Below are 19,081 nucleotides of genomic sequence, written 5' to 3'. Positions count from 1 at the left end.
GGGAACCAATCTTCTCATCAGAGGGGCTGGAGGTTGACTCAACCACCAATAGCCAATGATTTAATCAACCATGCCTACATAACGAAGCCTCCACAAAAATACTAAATGGCAGGACTGAGAACACTGCTGGGTTGGTGAGCACAGGGGTCCTGGGAGAGTGGTGCACATGGAGATGGCATGGAAGCTCCACACCCATTCCCCTGTGTATCTCTTCATCTGGCTACTCCTGAGCTGTAACCTTTTATGATAAAGCAGTAACCTACTGTTTTCCTAAGCTCTAAGCTGCTCTAGCAAATTAATCAAAGCCAAGGCCATGAGAACCTCCAATTGACAGCCTGTCAGAAGCACAGGTAACAACCTAGACTTACAACTGGCTTCCCAAGCTGTGGAGAGGATGCAGTCTTGTGGGATTGAGCCCTTAACCTGTGGGATCTGATGCTAACTCCAGGTAGATAGTGTCAGAATTGGGTTAAATTGTAAAACACCCAGCTGGTGTTACAGAATTGCTTCATGTGGATAAAGCCCACGTTTGGTGGCCAGAAATGTTAGAAGTGCAGTGTGAGAGTCGAGGAGACACAACACTGTGTTGTTTTTCCATTAGAATAGGGTTTGTGGGGCACCTGGTGGTTCAGCCCGTTAAGTGTCCAACTTTGGCTCAGGTCACAATCTCATGGTTCGTGGGTTTGAGTCCTGCATTGGGCTCAGCACTGATGGTGCAGAGCCTGCTTGGGATTCTCTCTCTCCCTCTCTCTCTGCCCCTCCCCCACTTGTGTGCGTGTGTGCGTGTGTGTGTGTGCGCGCGCATGCACGCACGCTCTCTCTCAAAATGAATAAATAAACTTAAAAAAAGAAAAAAGAATAGGGTTTGTACAGTAGATGTAGGAAATGACTGGAGAGGAAAACCCAGCCCCAGTTAAGGCATTTGGACTTAATGTTCCTGAATCTGTCAAGTGCCCACTATGCTCCTGACATCTACCACCTTACACTCCTTTCCTTAGCTCCATGTCTCACTCGACTCTCTGCTAGAACAGTATTTCTAATGTCAGAGAACCAAGTTGATGATTAGTTGTAGTAGGTGAAAAAGAGAAAAAAATAAGACATCTTTGAAGACAATAAAATCATCACAGTTGAGGATGAATTGTTCCATCTCAACACAGACGCTTAAAAAAAATTAAAAAAGAAAATAAAAAAGTGAAAAAAATTACAAATAAAAATTAGTAAAAATTATATACGTGTGTGTGTGTGGCTCAGTCACTTAAGCTTCCAACTTCGGTTCAGGTCACAATCTCACCATTCATGAGTTCAAGCCCCATGTCAGGCTTTGTGCTGACAGCTCAGAGCCTGGAGCCTGCTTTGGATCCTGTGTTTTCCTCTCTCTCTGCCCCTCCCCCACTTATACTCTGTCTTTCTCTCAAAAATAAATATTTAATATATATATATACACATATATTTTTATTTTAAATATATATATAAATATATATTAAATATATATAAATATCTTATTTTAAATATACACACACACACACACACACACACGTGTGTGTGTGTGTGTGTGTGTGTATATATATAAATAAAACACAGGAGCGCCTGGTTGGGTGTCCAATTTTGGGTCAGGTCATGATCTCTCAGTTTGTGAGTTCGTGCCCCACACTGGGTCCTCTGCTGTCAGCCCAGAGTCTGCTTCGGATCCTCTTTTTCTCTCTCTCTCTGCCCTTTCCCTGCTCATGCTTTCTCTCTCAAAAATAAATAAACATTAAAAAAAAATAAACACAAACACCAATGGTCTCTAGGGCAGTGAGTCTCTACCCTGAATGTCCATTATAATCACCTGGTAGGTTTGTAAAAAAAAAAAAAAAACATCCATGCCCAGGGCCTCATGTGAATATCTGCCCATTTTTAACATACAAAAAATAGGAATTTCACAAAATCGAAACTAATAGTTGGTGGGTAAGGGAGGACAGCTGAGCATTTGGAAAAAAAATCTTCAAGTGACACTAAGGTACAGTCAGAGTTCAGAGCCACTGCCACAGATGAAGATTATAGAGGCGCTCCAAGTTTCTCCTCTCTACAGCCCCCCTCTCCCCACTGCCCCCAGGGATGGCAGTCTTCTAGCTGCGTGGAGGAGAAAACTCCTTAAGTTTAAGAATATACTGGTCATGGGGTTGCTGTGGGTGGCTCAGTTGGTTGAGCATCCGACTTTGGCTCTGGTCATGATCTCCCAGTTTGTGAGTTCGAACCCCACACTGGTTCTCTGCTGTCAGTGCGGAGCCTGCTTCAGATCTTCTGTCCCCCTTTCTCTCTGCCCTTCCCCAACTTGTGTGTGCTCATGCTCTCTCTCTCTCTCTCTCTCTCAAAAATAAATAAACATAAAAAAAAAAAAAAGAATATGCTGGTCATTACATAAGTTAAGGTTAACCTGAAAATCAGGTAAGAAAGGCCTCGAGACCTTTCCCTCAACCCCCACCTCAAAAACTGTTCCTGTTTCTCTGCACTGAACTCATATCCACAACCTGGGACTGGACTTTGGGAGGCACAAAAATTAAGCAAACTTTTTGGTCTGCCTTTATTCTGAGGTACTCAGATTAAGCAAAGGAGCTCTCTCCATAGACTCCTACCTGATCTAGAAGTTGACACAGAGGTCTAGGGGCAAAGTATTAACGAGCAATAAAATATATGTTTGCCTTGCTCTGTTCTTCATGCCTTGCTCTGTCATTCTCGTGGACACCATGTAAGATATGGTAATTGAAGAAAGGATTTGAGTCTTTTTGGGCACCGTGGCCGGTACTGTCATAAGAGTAGTTCAAATTCGCCATGATTACACTGAGATATAATATACAAATCACATAAGGACTCATTTCATGCTTTTTCATAATCACTGAGAGAAAATCCAGGTGGGTTAGAGTGCAGATACACAGAATCAAACAAACAACACAACCTGGCTCTCACCTCCAGCTGCCGAATTGCTGTTTCTCTCTCTTTAATAAGTTCCAGATCCTGTTCAGTGATGGCCACCTCATCCTCCTGGCTCTGCATCTGGTTCCACTCCTCATGGCTGCAAGGAGACAAGCACATTAGTTGATTCCTCCTCTCTAAGGTGTACATGAGACGCTTACAACATCTCGACTACCAGCAGAGCCTATCCAAGGACACTACTAGGGCTCGAAGGCCTCTGGTATCAATACAAAGTCCTTGAGGGCCATGTTCTTCCTATCTGGAGGCGAAGAGCTGATAACACCAAGAAAACAAAGTCTCAGCTCCCATGGGCAAAACAGAGATGAAGCAGGATTATAAGGGACGGGACTCCTTGCTGTTTTCCAGCTGGGGGTACACATTCTGCAGTCTTGCCAGGGCTTACTAGACAAGGAAAGCGGACAGAGACTTGAAGTCAATGAAGCATACTGGCCCATCCCCTCTCAAAGTACAAGCTGTGTTGGTCTCCCGGGTACTAAATGGGTGGAGGAGAGCAGGCTAAGCGATCTGTCAGTGCTTTTCCAATTTGTCTAACAGAATCACATCCTCTGGCTTTCAGAAAATTCCTTGAGGTTATGCTTTGGGTTAAATGTCTCTCAAAAGAAAACTAAAATAAAAAGCTAGTGAAATGTTTTAACTCTTCTTTTCAGGTACCATATTTAGAAAAAAGGCACACTACATATTATACTAGACATAAAACACTTTGGAAATCCAGTATTAAGCATTTTCCCAATAGTAGGCATAAATCAGACATCATCTCCACAGTATTTAAAGGGTTTCCTCCATGCGCTAGAGATACAAAACTGAATAAAATAGATCCCACCAGGCACACCTTTGAGGTGCTCACAGTGTAGTGGGGAGAGACAGATACGTACCTATGATAAAGCATTTTAAGTTCTGAATACCACAAATACATTTCTATGCAGTTGGTTAATTCAGTTTGGAGAAGTGAAAAAAGAAGATGTCTTTCAGGTGCAAATTGTTTGCTTTTTTTCTTGTACTGCTCCTAAAAGAATGAGTTGCTTCCGTTTTAGAGATGGGTAAACAGAGACCCAAGAACTTTGAAAAACTTAAATCTGAATTAGAGGTAAAATCCTAATCTGTAGATTCATGTGTTAATACTTACTCCTAGGAAGCCAAGCTCTCTTCCCAACACAAAGACATCAGGGATTCCTTTGGCTTTTTTATTCACCTTGAAATTATTCCTTCCCTAATTCAAAGATCTTAGAAAAGCCCACGGTTTTGACTTTTTAACTTTATTTGGTGGATTATAAATTACTCATCCCGCATCTCCCTTTATTTTTCCTTCTTTTCTGTATTGTTTTTTAAAATTAGAGGTAAGTAAAATGTACAGAATCCCATCTCTACCAGCCAGCAGGCTGTATGGATAATTCCTTACCCATCAAATGAGACGAGCTGCTCCTCTCTTTGCCTCTCCTCCGCCTAGAAAGCAGATGGCATTATTGCTGCTGTTATCCAGAAATACGTCACAGACACACAAAACAATGCTTCCTTTCGCTACAGTATAAAGAAGCAACATTCCTTGGCTCCAACAGGATCTGTAAGATGACACAGGCCTCTGGCAATCTGTCTCGACTAGGAAATGGGTGTGAAGTAGCTAAAAGCATATCTGGGCTCAGAACGGCACCCCTACTGAACAGGACAGAGAGAACATGGGTAGGAGAGAGGAGTAAACAGTAATCATGATAACCTATTTTACAATCTATATGGAGGCAGAATAAGGGAAAAAGTTGAAACCTTGCAAGGAAACAAACTTTCACAACATGTGAAGATTTTTTTAAATGGACATTTATGGCATATCAGGCATTAAAGTGGCAGACTCAGTTCAAAAATCTGTCTAATGCATATATTAAAAACAAGAAAAGATTTTAAAAGAGCAATCTAGTCCAATTAGAAAAATTGCCTTTTTATAATAGCAATAATTAAAAGAGCAAACAAAATGGAGAAAATTTCAAAATTCAACCCATCCAGAGGAACACTGTGAGGTTTTTTTGGTTGTTTTTTTTAATTTTTATTCTTTCCCCAGATCAAGAAAGAAACAAAAACCTTGCTAGTGTCCTCAAGCCTACCTATGTGCCCTTCTCCAATTACAAACCCCCTCCCTTGCCCTTAAAGTAATACTACCCTGACTTTATGGTGATCACTTTCTTGTATTTTTAATACAGTGATATGTATCCGTATTTAATATCATTTTACCTGATTTTGAACTTCACATGGAGTTACACACTGTTTGTATTCTTTCACGCTTTGATTGGATCACAACCAGATTGTGCCAGATCCATTCCTGATGCTGAATGTAACTGTGGTTCATGCATCTCCTTACTTAGCTGTATATTATAGTATGTGAACACACCATAATGCATTTATCTGTTCTACAACAGATGGACATTCGGAGGTTTCCAATTTTTGACTGCTACAAAAAATGCTGCTGTAAACATTCTAATACATATATCCTGATATAAAAATTTACAGTTTTCTCTAGGATAGAACTGATGTGTTCTGAAGTTACAGGCAAAATGTTTTCCAGGCGTTGCTTCACTTCAGACTATAACTGGCCAGGCAGGAAAGTTCCTGTTGTATAGTATCTATAACAATGACCCTCAGTGTTCACAGAATTTAAAATTTTTGCCCTACTTTTGGACATGAAATAGTACCTCATTGTGGTTTTAATTTGCGGTTTCATAACTACTGAAGAAGTTGAGTACCTCTCCATTTGACCATTATTTAAAATAATACTAAGATGTTATTTGCCGTTTTCACTGTGTTGATGTTTACACTCATGGAACAAAAACAATGGTGGATAAAACTGCTGGCATTTTAATGCAAATGCAAGGCAGTGGCACCAAACTGCACTACTGTTATTGTATTCTTCATCACTATACACAGAAAAGCCAGTTCGTCCTTAATGACACCATTAAAATTATAAACTAAGTGTATCTCAAGACCTCAATACAGGTCTTTAAAACATTCCGTATGAGACCTGACGTACACACAAAGCACTTCTGTGCTGTACAGAAATCCAATGCTTGTCTCCAGGAAAAGCACATGTGTAATTGAGCTGCTGGCTGAACTAGCTACTTCCTTTTAGGGGACATCATTTTACATATTTAATATAATTTATATATAAAACTGTTACAAACTTTAAAAAATATGTAAACTTTTAATAAAATTTGTCTATATATATAATTACAAACTTCTGTATGTGTGATATATGTATAACCACCTATGGTTATTCACATGGGTATTTGGCAGATAAGTTCTTTTTTTATGTTTATTTACTTTTGAGACAGAGAGAGACAGAGCATGAGCGGGGGAGGGTTAGAGAAAGGCAGACACAGAATCCGAAGCAGGCTCCAGGCTCTGAGCTGTCAGCACAGAGCCGGATGCGGGGCTTGAACTCCCAGACTGTGAGATCATGACCTGACCTGAAGTTGGATGCTTAACCAACTGAGCCATCCAGGCGCCCCTGGCAGATAAGTTCTTGAAGATAAACAATGTAAGCTTGTCACCTCAAGGACAACAACGGACAGTGTGTGTTGCCAGTGATAAAAAATCTAGGGGCGCCTGGGTGGCGCAGTCGGTTAAGCGTCCGACTTCAGCCAGGTCACGATCTCGCGGTCCGTGAGTTCGAGCCCCGCGTCAGGCTCTGGGCTGAGGGCTCAGAGCCTGGAGCCTGTTTCCGATTCTGTGTCTCCCTCTCTCTCTGCCCCTCCCCCGTTCATGCTCTGTCTCTCTCTGTCCCAAAAATAAATAAAAACGTGGAAAAAAAAAAAAAAATCTAGCTTCCAGGGGCACCTGGGTGGCTCAGTCAGTTAAGCATCCAACTCTTGATCACAGCTCAGGTCACGATCTCATAGTTTGTGAATTCCAGCCCCTGATCAGGCTCTGAGCTGATAGCGCGGAGGAGCCTGCTTGGAATTCTTTCTCCCTCTCTCTGGACCTACCCAACTTATGCTCACTCGCTCTCTCTCTCTCTCAAAATAAATAATAAACTTAAAAAAAATCTAGCTTTCAAATAAAAAAACCCAGAATGCTGGAAAATTTGTATCTACCACTTGTGAACTTAAGAGTTTCACAACTCTCTCAAAGTCTCTTAAAGATTTTTCTGATAAAACTGAAGATAACTATATTACCTTTCGATATTGTATACTGAAGTATATCAACATTTGGAAGACCTGCATAACTTGGCGAATCAATATCTTCCAAATGATAAATACATGATATAAAAATCATATGTGGATAAAAGATCCAATCAAAATACAAAACAGACCAACAGGTTTGGATGTACCAGAGTACATCCAAAAGCAGTTATTTTTAATGAAAATCTAATTTATATTTATGTTAATATGTAATGGGTTTATTATTTGTAAATGAATAAACATTTTTAAAACTTCACAGTTTTAATTTCTAGTATTTATCAGTAGATACCATTCATACAAATAACAGCTCTCTGGCGTCCCTAATAATTTTAAGTGTAATATAGGGTCCTGAGATCAAAAAGTCTGAGAAACTACTGCTCTATTGGGTTGTATCTTTTTCATATTGATTCAAGGGAATTCTTTTTATATTCTGGTTACTACTAATCCCTTGTCAGGTATACATATAGTAATATCTTCTCTCTGTTTGTGGTTTGTCTTTTCACATATTTACCACTTTCTTTGCTCTTCATTCCTTTCTGCTTTTCAGACTTTCCATCTGAGCTCACCGTCCTTCTCCCTAAAGTACATTTTTTAGAATGTTAAGTAAGGTGTGCTGAGAGTAAACTCACTTTTGACTGAAAATGTCTTTAATTAGCCCTCATTCTGGATATCTATTTTCACTGGGTTTAGAATCCTACATAGGCAGTTATTGTCCTCTAGGACATTAAAGACAGTCCTTGACTGGCTTCCACTGTTGATATTGAGAAATCAACTGCCAATCCAACTACTGCATCTTTGAAGGTATTCTATAGTTTCCCTGGCTATTTTTACAATTTTCCTTTTTCTTTGGAGTTCTGAAGTTTCTCTCTGATGTATCTACATGCAAGTCTTTTATTTATTCGTTTTGAGATTTGTTTGCCTTTTTCAAACTGAAGATTAGTGCCTCTCATAAGTTCTAAAATATTACCAGCCATTATCTCTTCAAATATCACCTCTGTTCTAAGTTTGCTCCGCTCTTATTCTGAAACTCCAATTAAAACTAGGTTAGATCCTTCACTTCATTCTCCATTTCTCATAATCTTTCTTCCTATTTAACTTCTTAACCCCGTCCTACATGCTGATACATAATATCATAAGATAGAAAATATCAGGGCACCTGGGTAACTCATTGGTAGAAAGTCCAACTTCGGCTCAGGTCATGATCACAGTTCGTGAGTTCAAGCCCCACATCTGTGCTGTGCTGACAGCTCAGAGCCTGGAGCCTGCTTCGGATTCTGTGTCTCCCTCCCTCTCTCCCACTGCCCTGCTCATACTCTGTCTCTCAAAATGTGAATAAACATTAAAAAAATTTTTTTTAAAAAGATTGAAAATATCTTCTATTTTCTAGTTAAATCATCAATCAAGTTTTTAGTTTCCATATTTTTCAATTCTAGAAAATATTCTGACTCTTTTCCAAAGTTTTGTAAAGTTTCCTGCTTCCTGTAGATGTTTTCAAAATTCTTTTACTTTGGGGCGCCTGGGTGTCTTAGTCAGTTAAGTGTCCGACTTGGGCTCAGGTCATGATCTCACGGTTTGTGGGTTCAAGCCCCGCCATTGGGTTCTGTGTTGACAGCTCAGAGCCTGGAACCTGCTTCGGAATCTGTGTCTCCCTCTCTCTCTGCCCCTCCCCCACTTGTGCTCTGTCTCTCTCTCAAAAAGAAAAACATTAGAAAAAAAATGACTTAAAAATTTTTTATTTCTTTAAACACAGTAAGTTACAGTTATCTTCTAATTCTAATATATGAAGTCTCTGTAGGTCTATTTCACCTCACTGTTGTTCCTACTAGTTCTTGTTCAGAGTTACTTCTTTGTGTACTTGGTTATTTTTAACCCAGTGCTGATCATTATGCTACAAAAATTGTTTGAGGGTATTCTTTCAGGGCTAGGCTTATCTAACAAGAAAGGATGTGTACTCGCTTCTGCCTGGCACCTAAGTACTCTACATTGCAGAACTACTTGAAGCTTGAGGCTTTGGGGCCATTCGTGTAGTATGAATTTGGGCAGTAAATTTGCTTCAAGGTTCCTTTGTGCTACAACTTACTGTCTGAATGTCCCCTCTCCCCTGCTGTCCTCCACCACCTGCTCAGCTCAGTGTTAATACAATCTTTTTGTGGGAAAGAAGGGCTTACTTTTGGCATACCCATCCCTAAAAGAATATAGCCTTTTAGGGTCCAGTTTAATGGGAGTAGCACCTTCTTTTAGATTCCCCACCTTGTGTGTACTCTGGGTTTTGACTTTTGTTCCCCCTCATGCCATAAAAACATCAAAATTGAAGTTCAAGTTTGTCGTCTGTAAAGGTACTCCATGCAAAAGCAGTTTCAGTGCTCAGCTTACCTCTCTCTATGGATCTCACCTTCTCTTAGATTTTGACCTTAATATTTTCATGACTCTTTTATACTTCTGATAAAATTTAGTATTAGTTCATTTCAAAGAGAGGTCTAGTCCAAATAACCTCGCCTGCTGTATTCTAGAAAATAGATTCATTTTTTTCTTTTTTTAAGTCTTTAAGACAAATATAATAACAAAGAAATTGCATGCAATTCTACCTGTCACTTTTTCAAAACTTTGTGCATATTCCTTTCTGGTCTTTGACCATAGGCATACATATTTTATTTTAGTTTTTATTTTAAGTAGGCTCTTCACCCAACGTGGGGCTTGAACTTATGACCCTGAGATTGAGAGTCACATGCTCTACTGACTGAGCCAGCCAGGCACCCTGCATACATATTTTTTATATAGGTTGTACCAATCTGGCATTTTCATAGCAGCTAATGTCTCTGTTTATTATCATTGAGGTGTGTTTGTGGGGGGGGGGGGGATAATAAACAAAAGCTAATGGTCAAAATGGTCAGAGTTAGGAGGGAAAAAAAAAACCCAACAACATGGAAAAGAATATCATGAAATTGCAGAGGTCTTCTTTTGGGAATAAACTTACCGAGAGACGAGATCCAGCTCTGGCTCTGGCAATACTCTCCTTTTCTTTTTCAGATACCCTTCTCTGCACAGCCTGGAAATTATTTAAGGCTGCAGAGAAGTCATTCATGAGGCGTTCTTTCTGAAGTTTCTGCTGGCGCTAAGGAAATAAATAAGGACTTGAAATTTCACATTAACCCTGAATAATTTGGTTTTAATTCCCATTAAAAGCAAAACTAGTCCCCCTCAAGATTTCTAACCAAAAAAATTACTATAAAATAAGGTCTTCCTTAAATGAATACATTTGTTCTTTGCTAATTTAAATCCCTCATTAATACCATAGGCCAAGTTTGAATTTTCCTTCTTTCCTCTGACAAACCTGGAAACTGTGTGTCATTTACCTTGTAAGGTAATTTCAGAGAGAATTGCAATTGAGAATTTTGGTTCCCTGGAGAATCTAAAAGCGGAATAAATAACTTAAGGCCCAGAATGAACCCCAAAGAGATTGTTTTATGTTAAAACTATTCATCTATATGGAGTACATAGCTTCCCCCCCCCCAAACTATGGTAATCATTTTCCTTTATACTGTAATGAGGCTTAAAATCTTTGAGAACCTGAAAACTACTTTATTACAGGCTCTCTTTGCTAAGCTTACTGATTCTATGTCTCAAAACACACATACTGAAAGGACTTGCTATGTGCTGAGAACACAGAAGTAAAAACTCATCCCTGACCTCAAACGGCTTACCATCTACTTACAGATAAAGGATACAGACACACAAGTCACAACTCATTATAAATAACTGCTATAATCAATTAATACTATAGGAGTTCAGAGGCAGGTATAATCAGTAAGAACTCAAGTGGTCAAAGATAAATGCCAAGCTAATCAGTTTGGGATTCAACTTCTGAAGAACACAGAGCAACAAAAATGTCTGAGCAAGAAACGTGATGGGTACAAAATGATAATTTAGAAGAAAACGTAGTCTGCCACGGTGTACAAGATGGGATGGAAAAAAGAAACAAGTCAAAAAGAGTATTGCAATATTCTAGGTTAAAGGTTAGGAGGACATTGTATCAGTAATGGGAACGCAAAGACATGAGTTTAATAAATTTTATGAGTTAGTGACTGGCTGTGCAGCAAGGGGTTAAAGTCAAGAATGACTCAAATATAGGGGCGCCTGGGTGGCGCAGTCGGTTAAGCGTCCGACTTCAGCCAGGTCACGATCTCGCGGTCCGTGAGTTCGAGCCCCGCGTCGGGCTCTGGGCTGATGGCTCAGAGCCTGGAGCCTGTTTCCGATTCTGTGTCTCCCTCTCTCTCTGCCCCTCCCCCGTTCATGCTCTGTCTCTCTCTGTACCAAAAATAAATAAAAGTTGAAAAAAAAATTAAAAAAAAAAAAAAAAAAGAATGACTCAAATATCACACTTGGGAGAGTTATGGTAATACTGAAAGCAAATTTAGATGAAGAAAGTTTCTCCTTTTCTGGGATTTTTTATTTTCACATAAACATTATAACAATAAGTGGGGAAAGCCATAATTCCCTAATCTCACTATCCAAAACTAATTTTTTTTCTTTTTTGAGTAGGCTCCATGCCCAACGTGGCACTTGAATTCACAACCCTGAGATCACGAGTTGCATGCTCCACCGACTGAGCCAGCCAAGGTGCCCCATAAAAATACTATCTTTAAGTATATCATAAACATTTTCCATGTTATCATACTCTTCATAATTATGGTCTTCGTTACATAATATTCTACCAGGTTGATCTAGTAAATTTTATGTAAACATTCCTTCTAGATTGTTCCCAGTTTTTAACTATTATAAATAAAGTTAATGTGAGCCCCGCTGTAAGTGCTAATATTAATACAGTGTTTACAATGTATCAGTATGGTTATAAGTACTTTACATAACAACTCACTTAATTCATACAACAACCTATAAATTAGGTACTATATATATTTTACAGATCAGAAAACCAAGGCACAGAGAAGTTAACAATTTGCCTAGGATCACACAGTCAGTAAGTGGAAGGGGTAGACTGCAAATCCAAAAAATCCGTCTCCAGACCATAGTTTTTTTCTTCAAACTTTTTTCCTTAGGATAAATTTGCAAGAATGGGAATATTAGGTGAAAAGGCACAAACTTCTTTATGACAATAAGTATTATCAATCAGCTTAGTTAAGGGGTTTGGGTCAAATGGGAGGAATTCAGTATAAGACAACACATAATTTTTGATGAAAGCAGATTAAAGTGGGATATTAGAACAGGAATTGGCAATATGGGCCTAGTCCTTAGAGGTTAGGGGCTAGGGCTGGGAAAAGATCTGGGGGTCAAGTTCATAAAGGTCACAGAGAGCTCATAAAAGTAGATAAGCCTCTTGAAGGAGAAAGCAGAGGCTAAGAAAATTAGAGGGTCAATGGCAGAGCCTTGGGACATGCCCACTTCTAGGAAGACCGAGAGTCAGAGAAGGAGGCTGAGACTCCATCTGGGGAAAGAGAAAAGAAGCCAGCAAGGGATACCAGAGTTGGGGGACAGACTGAAAGGGGATCATGGAAACAAGAAGAAAGTTTCAGTATAGGCAAGATGGGCTGTTTCATTTTTTTTTTTTTTAATATATGAAATTTATTGTCAAATTGGTTTCCATACAACACCCAGTGCTCATCCCAAAAGGTGCCCTCCAGAATACCAAGATGGGCTGTTTCAAATGAAACAGAAGAGTGACTAAACACTCCAAAAAAAGCGGCGGGGGGGAGGGGGGGGGCGAGGGGTGGTGCCTGGGTGGCTCGATCTGTTAAGCGTCCAACTTCGGCTCAGATGATGATCTCTCGGTTTGCAAGTTCAAGCCCCACATTGGGCTCTGTGCCGACAGCTCAGAGCCTGGAGCTTGCTTCACAGTCTGTGTTTCCCCCTCTCTCTGTCCCTCCATGCTCATGCTCTGTCTCTCTCTTTCTCTCAATAATTAATAAACATTAAAACAAAAATAAAAGAAAAAAGGGGGTAGGCACCTGGGTGGCTCAGTCGGTTGAGCGTCCGACTCTTGATTTCAGCTCAGGTCATGATCCCAGGGTCGTGGGATCGAGCTCCGTTATCAGGCTCCATGCTGAGCACAGAGCCTGTTTAAGATATTCTCTCTCTCTCTCTCCCCCTGCCCCTCTCCCCTGCTCGTGATCCCTCTTCCCTCTCTAAAATTAAAAAAAAAAAACAACACACACACAAAACTCAAAAAAGGCCACTATATTTGGCAAATAGAAGATCACTGCTGACAGCACATGAGGGTGAAAAAAGACCGAAAGCAGGATATATGGTCTGATACACAGAACTGCAGCAAAAAGATGGTGGTAAGGCTAAGATTGATGAGATAAAAAAAGAATCGAAAGGGAAAAGGGTATTCAGCACAACAGGGGAAGGGAATCAAGGAATTACAATTGTAGATCTATTTTGTGTTCCTAATGATCCAAGATAATGGAAGGGAACAACAGCATGCATGATCCAAAAATAACTTCTTTTTGATTTTGAAATACACTTAATCCTTTTTTTTTTTTTTTGGTAGCGGATTTAACTATTTTTGTTTAGGCTACTATTTAACTCTTCAGTACTTTCAACACTCAGCTTTCATCAAACCCTTAGACTCCTTTTTCATTACTACTAAAACCATCCACAAGTGTGTTTTCCGTAAGTACCCAGCTGGGAAGAGGAAATGGGTAATTTGGGAACAATATGGGGATATTGGACGGCAAGGGGAGCTGGTCCCTAAGTGAAATATCAGTATGAGTAACAACTGAGCAGCACACACAAGGATAACCAAAGCTGATTACATTAAGATCACTTTTTATCCTAGCTACTTTGTAGCACGACAAAGCAACTAGTCTTGGCTCCTCTCTTGTGCAAGGGGGCGCCAAAACTCCAAAGACTAAACATAGGCTTCAGGTATGGGTAAAACTAACATTTTCAAACTTTTTGATGGAGACATGCAGTAAGAATGAGACATCTTGCAGGGGGGGGGGGGCCACCTGAGTGGCTCAGTTGGTTGAACATCTGACTCTTGATTTCCGCTCTGGTCCTGATCTCATGGTTCATGAGTTCAAACCCCCTATCTTGGCTCTGCAATGACAATGCAGAGCCTGCTTGGGATTCTCGCCTCTGTCCCTCCCCAGCTCATGCATGCACCCCACCCCCCACTACTACCTCTCTCTCTCAAAAATAAATAAACATAAAAAAAAAAAAAAAAGAAGAATGTGACATCTTGACCTACTACCATATATACACATATGTATGAAATGGAAGCTTTCTGTAATATATATTTCCCTTTATTACATGGCACACATGTTTTTTCATGTTTTAAGTAATTAATTTATTTTTAAATGTTTATTTTTGAGAGAGGGAGCACAGGAGAGGAGCAGATAGAGAGGGAGACACAGAATCTGAAGCAGGCTCTGCGTTGACAGCAGAGAGCCCAACGCAGGGCTTGAACTCACGAACCATGCGATCATGATCTGAGCTGAAGTCAGACACTTAACCAACCAAGCCACCCAGGTGCTCCTATTTTTGAGAGAGAGAGAGAAAGAGCATGCATACATGTGCTCTAGTTGAGGAGGGGTAGAGAGTGAGGGGGACAGAGGATCTGAAGCAGGCTCTGTGCTGATAGCAGAGAGCCTGATGCGGGGCTTGAACTCACGAACCATGAAGTCATGACCTAAGCCACAGTCGGATGCTTAACCAACTGAGCCACCCAGGTACCCCTACATGGTATACATTCTGATATTTCTACTCTATTTCATTTTTAAAAACATTTTTTTTTTTAATTTTTTTTTTCAATGTTTATTTTTGGGACAGAGAGAGACAGAGCATGAATGGGGGAGGGGCAGAGAGAGAGGGAGACACAGAATCGGAAACAGGCTCCAAGCTCTGAGCCATCAGCCTGATGCGGGGCTCGAACTCACGGACCGAGAGATCATGACCTGGCTGAAGTCGGACGTTTAACCGACTGCACCACCCAGGCGCCCCATTTAAAAACATTTTTAATGTTTATTTGTTTTTGAGAGAGAAAGAGACAGAGAGACAGAGGCGCGAATCAGGGAGGGGCAGAGAGAGAGGGAGACACAGAATCCGAGGCAGACTCCAGGCTCTGAGCTGTCAGCACAGAGCCTGATGTGGGGCTCAAACTCACAAACTGAGAGATCATGACCTGAGCTGAAGTCAGATGCTCAACTGACTGAGCCACCCAGGTGCCTCTATTTCATTTTTTCAAATGATCACAGCACACTAGAATTATTTCACGTTCCACCTAGCTACAACTCACAAGATGAAAAACAATCCAGAATAGGGAAGTTGTAGGCCTTGTCTTTAGAGCCATCAGAGATAAAACATCATAAAAAATTTCAATAATAAAAAGCCAAGTGGAGTCACAGTAAGTTAAGGTAGATGGAGAAGGTTTTTTTCTAGGAGGAGAGGATTTGAGGTAGACCATGAATGATAGGGAATAACAGGTCAAACCACAATAAAGGAGGCACACTGACTTCAGGAACGTGTGAAGAAAAGGCCTGGCACATCAAGGGAACAATGAACTCCAGTAAAAAGTGTGTGTTTTTAAAGGATTTCAATGACCACTGAATAAAATAACTTGAAAAGAGACATCTTTTCCCCTGAGCATTTCTTCAACCTGAGGCCTATCAGTGACTCATGATGGGACATGAAAGTAACTGCAAAATAGAAAGGGAAAACATCTGATTGAAATTATTTACAGAGACTGCATGCAAAACAAAGCAGGACCAAACATAAAGCTGCTAGCCAAACCCCAGAGATGCAAACGCTGAGATTGCTTTCCAGTTAAGCTCATTTTATTAATATATTCAACGTTATTATTAAAAATAGCCGCAGATATTGAGTAGCTACTAATTGCCAGGCACTCTGCAAGATCTGGTGCATACATTCTTCCTATCGTCACAACAGTCACATAACCCCATTTTACAGATAAGGAAACTGAGGGTCAGAGAAGGTCTACCTAGCACCAAAGGCCAAGTCACTTTAGTTTCACACACTGCCTTCCCATTAAAACGAAGTCCTTTCCTATTTTTTTAAATTATTTTTAAATTTACATCCAAGTTAGTAAGCATATAGTGCAACAGTGATTTCAGGAGTAGACTCCTTAATGCTCCTTCCTCATTTAGCCCATACCCCCTTCCACAACTCTTCCAGTAACCCTCTGTTCGTTCCCCATACTTATGAGTCTGTTTTGTCCCCCTCCCTGTTTTTATATTATTTTTGTTTCCCTTCCCTTATGTTCATCTGTTTTGTCTCTTAAAGTCCTCATGTGAGTGAAGTCATATGATTTTCGTCTTTCTCTGACTAATTTCACTTAGCATAATACCCTCCAGTTCCATCCATGTAGTTGCAAATGGCAAGATTTCATTCTTTTTGACTGCCGAGTAATACTCCATTGTATATATATCCCACATCTTCTTTATCCATTCATCCATCGATGGACATTTGGGCTCTTTCCATACTTTGGCTATTGCTGATAGTGCTGCTATAAACATGGGAGTGCATGTGTCCTTTCGAAACAGCACACCTGTATCCCGTGGATAAATGCCTAGTAGTGCAATTGCTGGGTCATAGGGCAGTTCTATTTTTAACTTTTTGAGGAACCTCCATACTGTTTTCCAGAGTGGCTGCACCAGCTTGCATTGCCACCAACAATGCAAAAGAGATCCTCTTTCTCTGCATCCTCGCCAACATCTGTTGTTGCCTGAGTTGTTCATGTTAGCCATTCTGACAGGTGTAAGGTGGTATCTCATTGTGGTTTTGATTTGTATTTCCCTGATGATGAGTGACGTTGAGCATTTTTTCATGTGTCGGTTGGCCATCTGGATGTCTTCCTTGGAGAAGTGTCTATTCATGTCTTTTGCCCATTTCTTCACTGGATTATTTGTTTTTTGGGTGTTAAGTTTGATAAGTTCTTTATAGATTTTGGATACTAACCCTTTATCTGATATGTCATTTGCAAATATCTTCTCCCATTCTGTCGGTTGCCTCTTAGTTTTGCTGATTGTTTCCTTCACTGTGCAGAAGCTTTTTATTTTGATGAGGTCCCAGTTCATTTTTGCTTTTGTTTCCCTTGCCTCTGGAGACGTGTTGAGTAAGAAGTTGCTGTGGGCAAGATCGAAGAGGTTTTTGCCTGCTTTCTCCTCGAGGATTTTGATGGCTTCCTGTCTTACATTGAGGTCTTTCATCCATTTTGAGTTTATTTTTGTGTATGGTGTAAGAAAGTGGGTCCAGGTTCTTCTGCATGTTGCTGTCCAGTTTTCCCAGCACCACTTGCTGAAGAGTCTTTATTCCATTGGATATTCTTTCCTGCTTTGTCAAAGATTAGTTGGCCATACGTTTGTGGCTCCATTTCTGGGTTCTCTATTCCGTTCCATTGATCTGAGTGTCTGTTCTTGTGGCAGTACCATACTGTCTTGATGATTACAGCTTTGTAGTATAGCTTGAAGTCTGGGATTGTAATGCCTCCTACTTTGGTTTTCCTTTTCAAGATTGCTTTGGCTATCCGGGGTCTTTTCTGGTTCCATACAAATTTTAGGATTATTTGTTCTAGCTCTGTGAAGAATGCTGGTGTTACTTTGATAGGGATTGCATTGAATATGTAGGTTGCTTTGAGTGGTATCGACATTTTAACAATATTTGTTCTTCCTATCCAGGAGCATGGAATCTTTTTCCATTTTTTTGTGTTTTCTTCAATTTCTTTCAGAAGCTTTCTATAGTTTTCAGTGTATAGATTTTTCACCTCTTTGGTTAGATTTATTCCTAGGTATTTTATGGTTTTTTGTGCAACTGTAAATGGGATCGATTCCTTGATTTCTCTGTCGCTTCATTGTTGGTGTATAGGAATGCAACCAATTTCTGTGCATTGATTTTATATCCTGCAACTTTGCTGAATTCATGAATCAATTCTAGCAGCTTTTTGGTGGAATCTTTTGGGTTTTCCATATAGAGTATCATGTCATCTGTGAAGAGTGAAAGTTTGACCTCCTCCTGGCCGATTTGGATGCCTTTTATTTCTTTGTGTTGTCTGTTGCAGAGGCTAAGACTTCCAATACTATGTTGAATAACAGTGGCGAGAGTGGACATCCCTGTCTTGTTCCTGACCTTAGGGGGAAAGCTCTCAGTTTTTCCCCATTGAGGATGATATTAGTGTTGGGTCGTTCATATATGGCTTTTATGATCTCGAGGTATGCTCCTTCTATCCCTACTTTCTTGAGGGTTTTTATCAATAAAGGATGCTGTATTTTGTCAAATGCTTTCTCTGCATCTATTGAGAGGATCATACGGTTCTTGTCCTTTCTTTTATTGATGTGATGAATCACATTAATTGTTTCGTGGATATTGAACCAGCCCTGCATCCTAGGTATAAATCTCACTTGGTCACAGTGAATAAGTTTTTTTAATGTATTGTTGGATCCAGTTGGCTAATATCTTGTTGAGAATTTCTGCATCCATACTCATCAGGGAAATTGGTCTACAGTTCTTCTTTTAGCGTGGTCTCTGTCTGGTTTTGGAATCAAGGTAATGCTAGCTTCATAGGAAGAGTTTGGAAGTTTTCCTTCCATTTCTATTTTTTTGGAACAGTTTCAAGAGAATAGGTGTTAACTCTTTCTTAAATGTTTGGTAGAATTCCCCTGGAAAGCCATCTGGCCCTGGACTCTTGTTTTTTGGCAGGTTTTTCATTACTAATTCGATTTCCTTACTGGTTATGGGTCTGTTCAAATTTTCTATTTCTTCCTGTTTCAGTTTTGGTAGTGTATATGTTTCTAGGAATTTTTTCATTTCTTCCAGATTGCCCATTTTATTGGCATATAATTGCTCATAATATTCTCTTATTATTGTTTTTATTTCTGTTGTATTGGTTGTGATCTCTCCTCTTTCATTCTTGATTTTATTTGGGTCCTTTCCTTTTTCTTCTTGATCAAACTGGCTAGTGGTTTATCAATTTTGTTAAT

The 19,081-nt window shown here is 40.0% G+C and overlaps 1 protein-coding gene across 1 annotated transcript in view; it reads right to left on the bottom strand.

Annotated features, from left to right (window-relative positions):
* Positions 1-19,081, bottom strand: part of STX12 (syntaxin 12) — a 44,098-nt gene that overhangs the window by 6,194 nt on the left and 18,823 nt on the right. The window contains exons 4-6 of the mRNA XM_045476276.1: positions 10,105-10,242; positions 4,370-4,413; positions 2,947-3,052 (exon numbers count right to left, since the gene is read on the bottom strand). Coding sequence (XP_045332232.1) covers positions 2,947-3,052; positions 4,370-4,413; positions 10,105-10,242 — 288 coding nt within the window. The remainder of the gene's footprint in view (positions 1-2,946; positions 3,053-4,369; positions 4,414-10,104; positions 10,243-19,081) is intronic.

Source organism: Leopardus geoffroyi, chromosome C1 (assembly GCF_018350155.1).
Source record: "Leopardus geoffroyi isolate Oge1 chromosome C1, O.geoffroyi_Oge1_pat1.0, whole genome shotgun sequence".
Classification (NCBI taxonomy): domain Eukaryota; kingdom Metazoa; phylum Chordata; class Mammalia; order Carnivora; family Felidae; genus Leopardus; species Leopardus geoffroyi.
This window is presented reverse-complemented; position numbering and strand designations above follow the sequence as displayed.